The 14,631-nt window shown below is 42.2% G+C and overlaps 1 protein-coding gene and 1 long non-coding RNA gene across 2 annotated transcripts in view; one reads left to right on the top strand and one right to left on the bottom strand.

Annotated features, from left to right (window-relative positions):
• The window catches only part of TXLNB (taxilin beta), a 32,005-nt gene continuing 19,458 nt past the window's right edge, over nt 2,085-14,631 (bottom strand). The window contains exons 6-9 of the mRNA XM_021391342.1: nt 12,267-12,341; nt 6,662-6,754; nt 6,353-6,448; nt 2,085-5,250 (exon numbers count right to left, since the gene is read on the bottom strand). Coding sequence (XP_021247017.1) covers nt 4,477-5,250; nt 6,353-6,448; nt 6,662-6,754; nt 12,267-12,341 — 1,038 coding nt within the window. The 3' untranslated portion in view covers nt 2,085-4,476. The remainder of the gene's footprint in view (nt 5,251-6,352; nt 6,449-6,661; nt 6,755-12,266; nt 12,342-14,631) is intronic.
• Nucleotides 9,847-14,631, top strand: part of LOC110396055 — a 32,824-nt gene continuing 28,039 nt past the window's right edge. The window contains exon 1 of the long non-coding RNA XR_002436761.1: nt 9,847-11,563. This is a non-coding gene — a long non-coding RNA (uncharacterized LOC110396055). The remainder of the gene's footprint in view (nt 11,564-14,631) is intronic.

The following is a 14,631-nucleotide window of genomic DNA, read 5'->3' as shown; positions in this document are numbered from 1 at the left end:
GAAAAGCATTTTCTCAGTAGGAAAGACAGCATTGCAAAGTGGTGAACTGTGTTAGTGTCAGCAGTTGATGGAAAGTCCACGAGCTCAGCAAATGCCACTTCTAACGCCCTTTCCTGCCCTCCCTCATGCCTTGTCTGCTCTTTGTGATTGCCCTTTGGCTACGCACTTGTGATGGTTGAAGGTTAGTGAGAATGGCAGTGCAGGGATATCTTACGGGCCCAGGAGAGAAGCAAGTCCTAGTGTAATTCCTTAATAAAGTAAAAAAGTCTGAATTCCATACTGATGATCATAACTCTGCTCATAGCAAAGAGAGGTGGTGAGAGTATCATCTGTGGTTGGTTACAACCAAGAAATCTTAAAGCTGACCTTAACAGTAAAGCTTACAAAAACACTGCACCTTATTATATGTGTCCCTGTCTTGTGCTATACTGTTGCTGAAGTTCTGTCATCTGGATTATATATTTCCATGCCTGTTTCTACCTCTTTTCAGTTTTTGTGGGGAAAGTTAAGCTGAAACATCAGCTTTTTCTCAGACCACAGCTAAAATCTATTTTTTTCTGGGTTGTAATGTTTCCAAGCTCTCACCGGTAAGATGTATCAAGATAGCAAAAATATCTGTGGTTTGCCACAGAAATTAGGTGAGAATGTCATGATAGTGTCATGGATGTGATTATAGCTGTCATCCTGAAAATCCCCTCAGATTTGGATAAATTATGGGTTGCTGAAAAATATTGTTTTACATGTTCAGCAGGGAAGCTGCTAAATTTTTGAGCTGACTAAGGTCAGACATGAGGCAGAACAGGGAACACATACTTTGTTTCTTCGCTTGCAGCTTTTGCAAATCAAAGGCTGTTGCTGGTTTGGAAGAAGTACAGCAATGATTAGGTTTTAATGAGGGTACAGAAGGATACAGCTACCATCACCACCTTTCTTCCCCTCACATCTGTGTCTGATGGTATGGGAAAGAAGTATGTGAAATATAAGCAAGACTGAAGGAGCAACCACAGAACACGGACTGATGAGACTGGCAATGTCAGGATAAGGATGAACAGTAGGGAAGTAGCATGCGTCACGGCTGCTTACTGCATTTCAGTCACCACAGAAGGGTGTTGGGTTCCTGCCTCTTGAATGGTAAATGAGGGAAGCACCTCAGAATGTACAGATTGCAATCCCAAAGGCTTTTCACGAGGATACTGCTACCATGCAGAGGCAGCTTTTGCAGAGGGCACCGGTACAGGAAGACAGCAAGAGGAGGCCAGCAGCTTATGGTGAAGAAGAATGAGGGAAAACTGAATAACACAGGATGGTAATGTCAGCTTAAATTGCCAGCCTGACATTATGGATGGTGGGCAGGTACACAACAAAATGTTCTAGATTTTCTGCCTCTATTGAGGGTGCTCCCTCCTACAGGCCACAAGATTACATGTAAGCTGCCCCATGGTGTAACTGTAAATGCTCCATCCAGCCTGGGACCAGCCAGAACCTTCCCTGCATTTTTGTTCTTCCATCTCTTGCAAACACACGAGGCCAAGTCCCATACTAAAATCTTTCAGTGTTGTACATAAGTATTGAGAATGAGGAAGAAACTGCTGGGATGAAGTGCAAGTCAGTAGAGAGCGTGGAAGAGCAGAAGCAACTGGCATGTGGGTAGAAGCTCACAGAGTAATGAGAATTGCAAGTATGTAAGTGCAGTTTTAGATGCAAAAGTTAAATAAGGCCAAAATGAGGAAGGAGAAATAGAGTGGGAGTGATTTTTCCCAGGAGGTTGTGTAATTATTCATGAGGGATGAGGCTGTAGGAATCAATCATGAGTATGTAGAAACTTTTTATCAGTAGGATCCTTGTCTCCATGCTGAAGTTGGAAGATACGAGGCAACTATTATGTAACTGAAGACATAACTATAATGCTTATGCAAAATGGAACCAAGTTACAAGGACATGTCAATCATTATCATTATGTAATTGAATATTTGACTGTATTAGACAACTTGAACAATTAAAGGTATTCCAAAGGCCTACTTTAAAAAAAAAAAAAAAAAAAAAAGTTGGTTACATGCAGGAAATACCAAAACTGACAACAGAATCAAATGAGATCAAGAAACAGGAGAAGAAAAAGAAAAGGTATATAAATTACATTAATTTTAAAACCACTCTTACGAAAACAAACAGAACTTGTAAGGGAAACCAGATTTCCACAGACGCAAGGCAATAGAAACTAAATCAAGTGAATATAGCTTGCTTTCTTAGGATAAAAATTTGTTATAAGCTAACATTTTCACAGGCACATAAGTGTCTTGGTTTTCAGAGTGTCTTGGTTGATTTGCTTAGGGCCTTGAATCTGAATGTGTGGTAGGATTCCTCTTACCTAACTAATTTAGACACATAATAATTGTCATTTTAAATTTAAGATGGTTATGTTAGGCTGATTCTAGAATCAGTGAAGAGAAAGTCATTTTCTTCCATCTTGGATGTCTGTTTTACCACAAGATGACTTGTCTTCAAGAAACGCCTATTATCTCCATTACTTATAAAAGGACCTTAAGATAACTAAGACTTACATGATCCCCTTTCAGGTGATTAAAGGCATGAAATAAGTCCTGTCAGTGTAATATAAGGCATCTACATTTGGAAACTGTAGCTCTAATAGCTACTTGTTAGTCTGTATTAGAACAACCAACCTTTGCAAATCATGCTTTGTATATTTGAGTTAGCTCTCAAAGACTGAACGAGCAGTGCAGATGCAGACGTACTCAGCCCGGCTGCAGACATGCTGGCAGGAAGCAAAGATTCAAACCTCACTTTTGGAGGGTGATGTGGAGGAAAGAATGTGTGACTACAGTCTCCCACATTCTGCCACAGGTGGCATCTTTTCTCTTAATTCAGCTATATTTCAATTTTGGCTTAAATGATCAGATTCTCCACAGGGGCTGCTTGGGATTTGTCTCTAGCCATGGGTTTGTTTGATTGTAATATTTAGCTTTCCAGCATCTGGATATCTCATGTTACTGCCCTTTTCAGATTCTTAAGCTATTCAGATCAGGATCCAAAAGGCCTAGACTGAATTCAGAGGAAGAAGATGAAAAACAGGAAATGTGCCAACAGGATTTTTGTTTTAGCATTCTTCCCCAGAGCCTTCTTACTCTCCTTGCTTGATACCAGCCAGCTGTCTTGGTTGGTATGCCCTTAACTGCTTCCTTCTTCATCCTTGTTCTTGATGTCAAAATCAGCATTTCTGGCTTGGCAGTTCTGACACATGGGAGAAATTACTAGGCAATGGTGTGTTGATAAGCCGATAGGAAGAGCTGGTTAGAGGAGAAGAAAAATGGGAATACAGCTGGTCCCCAGAAAGAACAGAGATTCCTGCTTTCCTGGTACGTATTTTTTTCAGGGCTACTGACTTGAACAGGGTGACAGATAAGTGTGCTTGCCTTTCTCCTGGCTGCATCAGCATGTACAGTGGAGTCAGAAGGAACCTTCCATGAACAGAGGTTCATGTGGCTGTGGCTGGGAGGAGTTGCACCATCCTGAAGCATCACCACAGGGGTATCACCTGGTGTAGTCTCTCTCTGCCTTCTGCCTCAGCCTAAGTGCTGAAATCTGCACCCAGCTTCCGAACTTCCAGGCTTCTGAGCTCATTTGCTCGCTGGTAGCAGGCAGGAGCCTCTCTGTTGGGATCACGATCCCAAATGGTATGACAAACTATCAGGTTTCTTTTGGATGCAGAAGGAAGTTTGTGATCCCTACCTTAGGTATTACCATCAGTTTAGAAGTTACTGTTATTTTCAGTCATTTTATGAGGAATCTAGAAAAGATCTCTCTTCCATTGTCCTGTTGAAAGCAAAACCTCTTGTCAAGTACTAAGCAAAAAAGACAAATTCAGGGTAAGGCTATGAGTTAGTGGGTATTCAGTCCACATAGTGCTCAGTGGTTGTTTACTCTTTAAAAAAAAAAATCACCTTTTGTTATTGCAGCTCAATGGCTGTGGTCATATCAATGGCTGACCACACTGATGATTTCACGATTTTACTTTATAATCACGGATTCCTTTCCCCTCACTTGTTGAGATCTCTGCATTTCCAAGTAGCCCATCTTTTATGCAATGTCATACCAAATAGATATGTATATTCTTAAAGTCTCATAATGAATTATAAGAATAGCAATGGTATTTGAAACATGCAACTTCAGCATTTCAAAATTATTTTGTTGAAGGAGATGACTTGACTGGGGAAAAAAGATACCATAATTTTGTTGGATTTTCCTATCATTAAGAAAATATTATGCTTTATTCAGATGAAGGACAGCAAAATATGCAGACCCATTAAAATTGGCTAGTGGTATCAAAGAGAAGTACATTATGTTTGTCTACAGGTACATATGACTGTATTTTAGCACTCACTTTTTTCTTTAAACAAACAATTTTGGGGAACAAAGTAGAACTGTGGTTTGTCTAACATGGGCCTGAACACTCCTGTGTCTTCAATCTACTGCTTCCATGTCTGTATCCCCTTTTTGCTCTGCAGGCTGATCTTGGACGCACAGCTCTGCTAGGTCATCCACATGTTCTGCAGCTTTTGGTGTGCTTTTCATGGATGCTGGCATATTTCCAAGGGGAGCAGGTGTGTTTTGCATGGGTCCTGGCACACTTTCAGGGGTTTCAGGCATGATTTTGGGAGGCGTTGGCACACCTTCTGTAGGTATTGGCACACTTTCTGTGGGTGTTGGCACCTTTTCTGGGGGCATGGGCATGCTTTTGGTGGTCTTTGGCATGTTCTCGGTGGGTGTTGTCATATTTTCAGTGGATGCTGGCATGTGTTCAGGGGGTGCTGGTGTGCTCATGCTGAACTGCTCACAGCAGTTCTCGGCCTCTGACTGTGAGGTGAGATGAGAGGGGAGCTCTGGCACAGAGATGGCTTTACACATTTGAACATCACATGTCTCTGGATTGCTGCTGTTGCTTGGGAGGGTCTCCTCTGCATTGTGGGACACCCTGAAAGCTTCAGCTAGCTCCTGCAGCATGCTCTTGTCAGCAGCACATAGCTCAATGCTTGCCTGCTCAGAGGAGGAAGGGTTTGTATTGGCATCGTCATCGTCTTCTTCTAAGATGTCATTTCCATTCACCCCTTCAGGGAGCTGTGCTTGTTTTATTTTTCTGTACAATTCATTCCTCTCTTCCTGCAGAGCCCGGCAAAGGTTTTCTAGCCTCTGGATTTTCAGCACAAAGCACTCATACTCCTTGGTCCTCATGGCTTTCTGTGGTCAGAAACATTAGACAAAGGCACGGACTGAGTTTGTGTGCATGCAGTTCATTGGTGGAATTAGCAATTAGGAAACAATTTGAGATCTAGGCAGTCCTCACAGGACTCTGCGAGGTGCCTGGCTTTCTCTAACTGCTCTGTAATAACTGCGATCTTTGGTACTGAGGCTGCAAGAGGAAATTAGCCCTCATTGCTATACCGCATTAGCATTGGCCACACAGATTTAGATCAATTTCACCCATAAATATTTGCAGGAACACCTGTTGATAATCTGTAGACAGAAGAACATACTGTACCTTCCTACATAAATGCATGCAAAATCCTACCTGAACCTCAGTTTCAGAGAGGCTGAGTGTGATTTTTTTTTTGAGGAAAAACATCTGTATTATGTTTTTTATTCAACTTTCCTTCTAGATTCTGTGAAAGTTGCCTGAATTTGAATGTTTTCTTGTTCCTACACCCAATGAGGAATCAAGAGATATCAAAATCCATAGAAATGACAATAGTGCAGAACTATGAAACTAACCAGAAAGACCCAGTCCAAGTTCATTGTAAATCTGGGCTGAAACTTTAGGCAGCCTCTTATCTTATCTGAGTTCCAACATGCTTACTGATTTCCTCTACGCTGCCCCTGTGACAGCATAGTTAAAACTATAGTGAGTCACAGTACTTGCTTTTGGCTCTTAGAGTTTGCCTACACAAGAAATTAACAGGAGGGAATTCAAAGTTCATTCGCTAGGGCACATTAACTCTCTGAATGAATGCTCTTATGCAGAAAGAAAGTAGCACGAAGTGAACTAATACCAATTTGCTTCTATGTGAGAGCATTCACTATCGTGCATTTTTAGAGCACTTAAAATTCACAGTTACATAATTCAGTTTGTCATGTACATAATGAATATTTCAGTACAATCCAAAAGTCCCGATAGTTGTGATGTTAGTCTTTTTTCTTTAAGATCCAATAACCAAGATAACTTGAAAAAATGATCCTTAGGTTCAACATTTTTTTTTTAATTGACTTTTGGCAGATTTGGTTCATTGCATCTCCCAATTAAAGTGTTATGTAGTGGAAGAGTTGCATCAAAAAGCCTGCTCACCTCTTCAATCATGTCCAATAACGCTCTGTTACAGTTCTCAAACCTGGATTTCCATGTAGCTGTATCCTTTTCCAACTTCTTCATTTTCTTTGTCATCTATGAAATCAGGAAGAAAAGCTGAATCACAACAGCAATCCTACACTGCAGATGGAATTAGGGCAGCCCTTTTACTCAGGTCTTTGGCTGTAGTCATAATTCTACTCTCCAAAACATCCAGAAATGTCCTAATCCCAGATAAAATTACTGCAGTGTGACAAATCAAAATGAAAGAGGGTCAAGAACAGAGTTCAGATATAAGCTGCTACTCACTTTCTCCATCTCCTGTTTGAAAGTAGCAAACACTTCGTTGCTTTTCGTCAATGTTTTCTGAAATTCTTCAAATCTTTCAGAGTAGAGAGTGATCTACATTAACAGGAAAAAGAAAAACAGTGATTTCAGAGTTTCCAGAGCAGTGAAATGAATACCTTACTTCAGTAGAAGATAATAAAATAGGTGTTGTTTTTGGACATATAAATGTTTGGAGACCATGAAGCACCAACATAAGTGACCTAAAATTCTGTGTATCTTTTTAAGATTGCAAGCTATTATGAGTTGTCTGTTACAGAAAGATAAAATGAAGAATAGAAAGACCTGGGAATTATGGATGCTGAGTTCTCATGAACGTTGTAGCTATGATGTCTCTGTGCTGGTTGCCCAGAAACGAAAGAATTCCCTAGAAGTGGAAGATTATTGGAAACCTCTCTCTAAATAACTCCTTAGAGGCTTCAGGAGGGCAGCATTAAAATCTTACTATATTTCCAGCTCTCTGCTTTCTTCACAAGCTCTGTAAACAATAGCGGCTGACTTCTTTAGAGTGATGTACGGAATGGAAAGTGGCAATGAGATAACTGAGCCATCTCTGTTAGTGTACTGGGCTACCAGAGCATGGCAGGGACTATCCAGAACTGGTCTGACCATTGATGCTGCACAGGACTGGGCAGTGGGGTCAGCTATAGGTAAGACTCAGAGCAGTGCCTGAGCTAGCACTAAGCTTTGATTCATGCAGCCGTTCACTTGGCTTATCAGGTAGCTTGGCTTGTTGGGTAAGAGCCAGGTGCTTCCCCGGCTACCCTCCTTCTGAAGTCTGAGAGACCTGGGGAAGAGGCATCTTGGAAACCCTGGAGATGTTCAAGAAACATGTGGATGTGGCACTGAGAGACGTGGTTTAGTGGGCTTGGTGGTGAGGGGTTGGCAGTTGGTCTAGATGATCTTAGAGGTCTTTTCCAATCTTACTGATTCTATGACTCATAGTTCACCATATCACACTGCAGCCACAGTTTCCCCTCTCCTATCATTGCAATCCCTGCCCTGTGGCTCGAGTCCATGGCATTAGGCAATACTCCTATGCACTTCACTGGATGCTACCACTGAATAGGAGCATCAGGCTGAGGGAGCTGGGCTTGTTCAGCCTGGAGAAGAGAAGGCTGCGGGGTGACCTCACTGCAGCCTTCCAGTACCTAAAGGGAGCCTACAAACAGGAGGGGAGTCATCTCTATACAAGGGTATATAATGGCAGGACAAGGGGAAATGGTTTTAAGTTGAAGGATTTAGATTGGATATCAGGGGGAAGTTCTTTACCAAGAGGGTGGTGAGGTGCTGGAACAGGCTGCCCAGAGAGGTTGTGGACGCTCCGTCCCTGGAGGTGTTCAAGGCCAGTTTGGATGGGGCCCACGGCAGCCTGGTCTAGTATTAGATGTGGAGGTTGACAGCCCTGCCTGCGGCAGGGGGGTTGAAGCTTAATGATCCTGAGGTCCCTTCCAAGACAAGCCATTCTATGATTCTATGTTCTCTACTCTTCCCCTGTGTTATCTGACATGGGGGCAGCCCTGCCGCTGAGCAAAGCCCAACCTTTGCATGAGGCCAACCTGCATCCCCATGCTGTGGCTTAAGGGAGCTGAGTGGGGACCCTGTCATCTCTACTTTGCAGCCCGTGTGTGTGCTGCAGATGGAGGCAAGGCCAGCAAAGGCAGAGAAAATAATCCTCTTTTGCCAGCTTCACTTCACTTTGTGAAGAACAGAAAAAATATCTTTTGCAATGTGGCAGCATTTAAGACTAGGCGGGGTCTGTATTTTGCTATCGGTTTACCTCTGGTACCCACGTGAATGTTTGTCTGTGGCTGCACTTTGTCAGTAAGCCATATTTCCCTGTTTTTTCGTCTAAAGTCTGTGAATGGTTTTTGAAAAATCTGTTCTAAAGATCTGACGTTTGTTTTTTATATCAAATTCTCTTGGTTTTTCCTTTTCCTTTTTTTATTTTTTATTTTTTCCTCCCTTCCTCCTGGGTGGGAAAAGTGCTTCCAAAGCTCCAAAATCATGCATGATGCTCTCTCTAGAAAGTACAGATATCAGCTGTTCTGAAATAATCTCAGAGGTTTTCTGGTCCCTGGCACCCCAACAATGCTGAGATAGTTGTACAGTTAATCAGCCCATCCTGATGGCCCTCGTTAGAGCAACTGGCATGATGTGTGGTGGGTGCAGAAGAGTTGGAGGCTCCAAGCAGCTGGTGGGACTGGCTGCCCTCTCCCACACCTGTGTGGAGCTGACAAAATGATTAACCAGGAGCTTTTATTTCCCATGGTGCCAGCCAATGCACACCTCCCCTGACATTACTTTTCAGTCACTGAGGAAAGATGATGTAGAAAATGTTGCTAATAATGGGTAGGTTTAATCCCGCTTTTCAAATTGGATATAGTTATATTATGATTTATGTTCATTCTGATTAGCTGTTATGGTGCCTCTGGGAATATGTCATTGCCATAATTGCAGTGTAGTGTGGATTTGCCCAAGCGAAGTTTAAGTGAGGCAGTTAGGGTCTTGGTGGCTGTGAACACACCACTGGCTGCAGCCCTTCCCTGCCAAGCTGGTAAATGCATGGCAGGTTAATCCCTGCAGAGCTCTGTGCCGCTGATATTGGAGCTCGCTGACAAACAGCATACACCTGTGTATTTCTGTTAGGCTACAGCCAGGGCAGTGACTCATACACAAACAGAAACTTGGAAAGATTTACCTTAGCAGCCCAAGTGCCACCATATAGGTGGGACACTGATGTCAAGTGGGCTTTTTCAGTCAACTTGATTGCTCTATAGAGCCATCTGCTGCGAGGTGAGGGGGCTGAGACATGACAGTCTGGACAGAGACCTTGTTTTACAATCATAGAATATCCTGAGTTAGAAGGGGCCTACAAGGATCACGGAGCCCAAACCCTGGCTCCATACAGCACCACCCAAAATCCAAACCCTGTGTCTCAGAGCGCTGTCCAAACACTCCTTGAACTCCAGCAGCTTGGGGCTGTGCTCTCTGCCCTGGGCAGCCTGTTCCATGCCCACCACCCTCTGGTGCAGAACCTTTCCCTAACCCCCACCTGCTCTTCCCCTGATGCAGCTCCATGCCGTTCCCTTGGGCCCTGTTGCTGTCACAGAGAGCAGAGCTCAGCGCTGCCCCTCAGCTCCCTGTGAGGAGCTGCAGCTGCTAAGAGGCCTCCCCTCAGCTCCTCTGCTCTGGGCTGAAAAAATGACTTCACCTGCTCCTCATACACCTCAGTTCTGTCTCTGCTCCCCCTGCCAACTTTCACCTATCATTTAATTAGATAAGAAAAACAATGAGTTTGAGCAGGGCCGGCTCTGGTCTCTGCTGGGGCCCTAGGCAGTACCAGAGCACAGAGAACATTTGAATAATAAACAAGTGAAATTTTTACGGTGGCTTGGATCAGGCTGTGATAGCTGTCTCTCACTTGGAGTGAGCTGTCCTGGAGATGAGGACCGTGCATGCAGCAAGTGAGGCTCCTCTGGGTTGAGTGTACATCTTCAGGAAATGGCGGCACCTGCATGTTTCGAGGCTGTGAGGCTGACCCCAGCACAGTGCTACAGCGAGGGCTCCCCTTGGGCTCCTTCACCTACTTCTCAGTTGCTATAGACCAGTGGTTGTGTGATGCTGGCTACCAAAAGTTAAAGGCCTAGCTTTTATTTTCTTGCTTTGTTTCAAAATGTGGAGCCTAAGAAGACTGTATAAGCAGTGCTCCCAGGAAGGGTGTGCAACCTCTGGGAAGCACCGCCATGGTTTGAGTGCATGCCTTGAGCTGGAGCCAAATCCCTGTAGCTATTTGGAGGCTGGATTTGGCTGTCTCAAGTACACCGTGCTGACCAGAAGCCAGCCTACATGAAGCTGATGTCCTCTGGTTTCCTGCAGCTCAAGGAAGCGTAGGGTGTCCATCACCTCCTCTACAGTGGAGTGGTATCTCACTTGCTATAGCAGGCTGTGAGGGCTATATTCATTATGGCTTCTTCTTGTCTCATTGGCCGGCATATTCTCATAATATCCATGCAGTTGTCCTTCTGTTATTATTTATTGGTTATTTCATGAATCAGGGAGCTCTTTATGCTTTTTCTGTTTTGTGATTGCACAGTGGCGTCTGGTCCATGAGGGAGGTCCATCAGTGCTACCATGCTGGAAATAGTACTTATTACTGTTATTATTCTCAATAATTCCAAGTGGGGGCTGCTGTGTAGGTGCCAGAGCTCACATACTTGAGAAGAATACCTAACTGCATGTTTCACATCAGCACGTGAACCCCTTAATTTTAATCTAAGCAAGTCTGCAAGGGGCACATGTATTATCAATGCCTTTGCAGGCTTGTTTGACTGGATTTTCTCTATAAACAATTCTATTTCAAATGTATGCTTAATATATTCTGTTTTTTTTTATCAGTCCCTTCACTTTTGTTAAACTGGCTGCAGAGTTCTGCCTGCATACAAAACTCTTCCTAGCTGAACATAAAAGTGTAATTAAAACCACTTAGAAAATTGATCTGCATTTGGGACTAACTCAGCTGGAGGCCTTTGAGGTTTGATCGCAGAACCTGTCAAACAAGTGTCTGCGGCAGTTCATGTGACATATTTTAGTGTGCTACCTGCTTATTATCTCAGCCTTTGAAAAAACATGCAAAGGACAACAGCTCTCCTACCATGTCTCCAGGTTGTCATTTTAACACCAGACCTTCTTGACTGCTCGACAGATAAGAGTTGGATCATCTGCAAGAGCAGAACTGGAATAACTTAGCAGTATGCCAAGTTGTGAGCAAGGGCATTGAATATCCCTGCTGATGGGTGAGGAGCTGAATGGCTGCAGGACCAACTGCCCCAGAACTCTGCAGGGAGGGACCATTCTCACAGAGAGGTAGAAGATAAAGATATGTGACTATTTTTGTAAGTGTAGGAAGATCTACTGATACTGTCTCTTTTTGATGTGAAAGTCTGTCATATCATTTAGATTTCTCACTTGCATTTAAGGTCAATTATTGCATTGCTTTCAAAGTGTAGGAGGTAACCTTTTTTTTATCTATTGCCTGTTTCTTGCTTTTACTGCCTTTTGCTACACCCTGACTTTTAATATAATTTGGGGAAATCATTTTATTTTATAGAATATTTCAGTATCTAACTTTAATACTGAAATCCTAGAGGCCCCTTGTATAAGCCCTCAGCTGGCAAAATTCAAGATAATGTTGATAAAAGCTCTGTTGTCACACCCCAGACTAGAAAACTGCATAGCACATCAGTTCCAATTTGGTGAATGTGTTTCATGTTTGTACCTCAGCACTTTGCTGGATTAGAGACATGCATGCAGGATATTTCTGGTAATTAATCAAGCCAAGGCACTCTTATTGTTTTGTGGTTTAGTACTGTAAACACTCATAAATACCACAGCATGATCTGCAGTATGGGGCATTGCCTTACTGTTGGCTTCACAGTAGTTTGTGTGATGAAGAATGAAGGCAGAAAGAATTCACAGAAAATAGTTTGGATACTTTACCTGAAATACGTGTCATGGGCTAAAAGTGGGCAAACAAAGACACACCATGCAATCACCTCTCCTACGTCACCTGTGCCTGCAGGACTGTCTCCTGTTCCTTTAACATTTTGGCCTGTAGCTTCCATTCTGCAGCTTGATTCAGGAGCTGTGTTTTGAGCAACAGAGAGAAAATCGTTAGATTCTGTTTTATCAGCTGGAAATCCTCAACCTCCAGCTAGATGTGCTTCTGTTGCTGCTGACTTAGTAAGTAGTGATTTAACTCTCATATAAATGTAGCTGGAGGAGTTAGGCAAAATAGAATATTTATTGCTATCCTAAGGAGAAGGATACTTGAATATTACTTCAAAACCTGTGTAGAATGAAGCTTGCCGTATAGTATGCTCTAAGAAGTATGATACTTAACCATATCTTCATGTGACTTGAGGAGAGTGATTTCAGTACCTTCTGGTACTGTCACTTCAAGACAGCTGAGGTTAAATTCCTGTTTTCCTGTGAACGGCATGTTTTCTTTTGCATTAATGATCAATACTTAGCCTACAGATGTGTTCACAGTCAGACTTGTGTAAAAAAATCTTCAAGCTTTCAGAAAGGGAATGCATAGCAAATGTCGTACAAAATCAACCTCCGGCATCTTGTTATCTTAGAGCTTCTTTTGCACTGACATGCCATCGGAGGAAACTCCCAGCTCAGGGTGATAAATGCCTCACTTAGATCAAGAAGGCAGCCCAGGAACAGCTTGATTGCAGTTTCATCCCTGGCTGCTCCTGGGAAGATGTTATCCTTTTTTCAGGGTATTAGCAAAATGACATTTGGACGCAGAGGCTGCATGCTGGAAGATCAGCTGAGGGTAGGGAATTGTAGGAAAGAGATGCATAGACTCTTCTCCAGAGTGCAGTTTGAAATCAGCACTTCCAAAGTGCATAGTAATAGTCTAGCAATTGGTTTGATCTGAAAGCAGGAAACAAAACATTTACTGAAGTGTTAAAGAAATGTCTATTATCTACCAAATACGCATCAAGCATTACTTCTGCTGGGTAGGCCAAATGTATTTCAGGAAAAAAAATGCGAATGATAACTTAAGAAATGATGATATAAGATATAAAAAATTTAGTTTGCCACAGGATTTCTTCTGTTGGACTAAATTGCACCATTTAAAATAGCAAAGCTGGACTCTGAAGTATTTTCAGAAAATTGCTGTGTAAGTCAGTGGAATCCATTTGTATTAGAATTGAAAGGTGAGTAGAACCACATGTAGAGAAAGTATTTGATTCAAACTACTTGAATGCCACCTGGCAAAAGGGAGGAGGATATACCTTACAAATGCTGATTGAACAATATAATGAATTCTCTCCATCTCCAGCTATTTGTGGCACAGAGAGTGAATTAGATTTATTGTATATAAATATATATATTTACGTGTATATATATTAATATATATATAACTAGAAAAACATTTCTTCCATCCATTTGGCCTTTTGATGCAAATCCACTGAATTATTAGCATCTATGGTTTCCCAGATGAGAATGATTTGATTTCTTTTTGGTGATTTATTTTGTTTTGAGGATTTCAGAGGTGTCTGGATCAAATGATGTAATGAAAAGCGCTTTGAAAACATCCAGAGCTACTCAAACCTAGGCCAGACATTACTTGCAAGAACTGGGCTTTTGTCTGTACTCCTTAAATTTTGTCTAGGGTTACCTTCTTTTCCAGTGTGCCTGAGAGAATGAAGATGTTACACCTGCCCTGCCATGTCTTCTGCCACAGTATGAAAGATTTAAGATAGGCAGAGAAGGCAAGGAAAAATTACTTCTTTTGCTTGCTAATTGAATTGTTCTTTGCTATTGACCCATATAACTTCTTTAGCCATTTAAAATCTAAGAGTTAATAAACTATTCTGTAGGGGAAGCAAGCCTCAGAGAGGTTTGCTCAAATTAATGTGAAGCCTGGGGTCATCTGCAAAAACCAAGCTGAGAGAAACTGCATCAGGAGAACTGATACATTTATTAATTGGCTATGAAGTGTTAACAAGGAGGCTGAAGTATAACGAAACAAATAAATATTGAATGTGGTGTTTACAAAACAGCACTTCAGTGAAGTGTGGTGGTGTTATACAATATCATTAGAGCTGTGATAGCTGCTGGAGGCCCAGGCAGTCGTATCATGCTCAAGACTAAAAGAGCAAGAACATTCATTCCCATTTAATGACATAGATCTAGGGAATGGCTTTGTGAAAATTAGGTTTCCCTCATTTTTGCTGCCATACTTTGCAAATTCCAATTATGTAGACATCTGATCATTACCTTTCAGTCATACACTTGAAAGTTACAGAGGCTTTAAACTGCAATTAACTACAGTTCAAAGTTTGCTTTATGAGTGCTTAAAACATATGGTATGTTGAGGAAGTCACAAGTAGTGCTGAGCAGTTATGGGATGG

Source organism: Numida meleagris, chromosome 3 (genome assembly GCF_002078875.1).
Source record: "Numida meleagris isolate 19003 breed g44 Domestic line chromosome 3, NumMel1.0, whole genome shotgun sequence".
NCBI lineage: Eukaryota > Metazoa > Chordata > Aves > Galliformes > Numididae > Numida > Numida meleagris.
The sequence above is the reverse complement of the archived record's forward strand: the minus strand, read 5'-3'. Positions and strand labels throughout refer to the sequence as shown.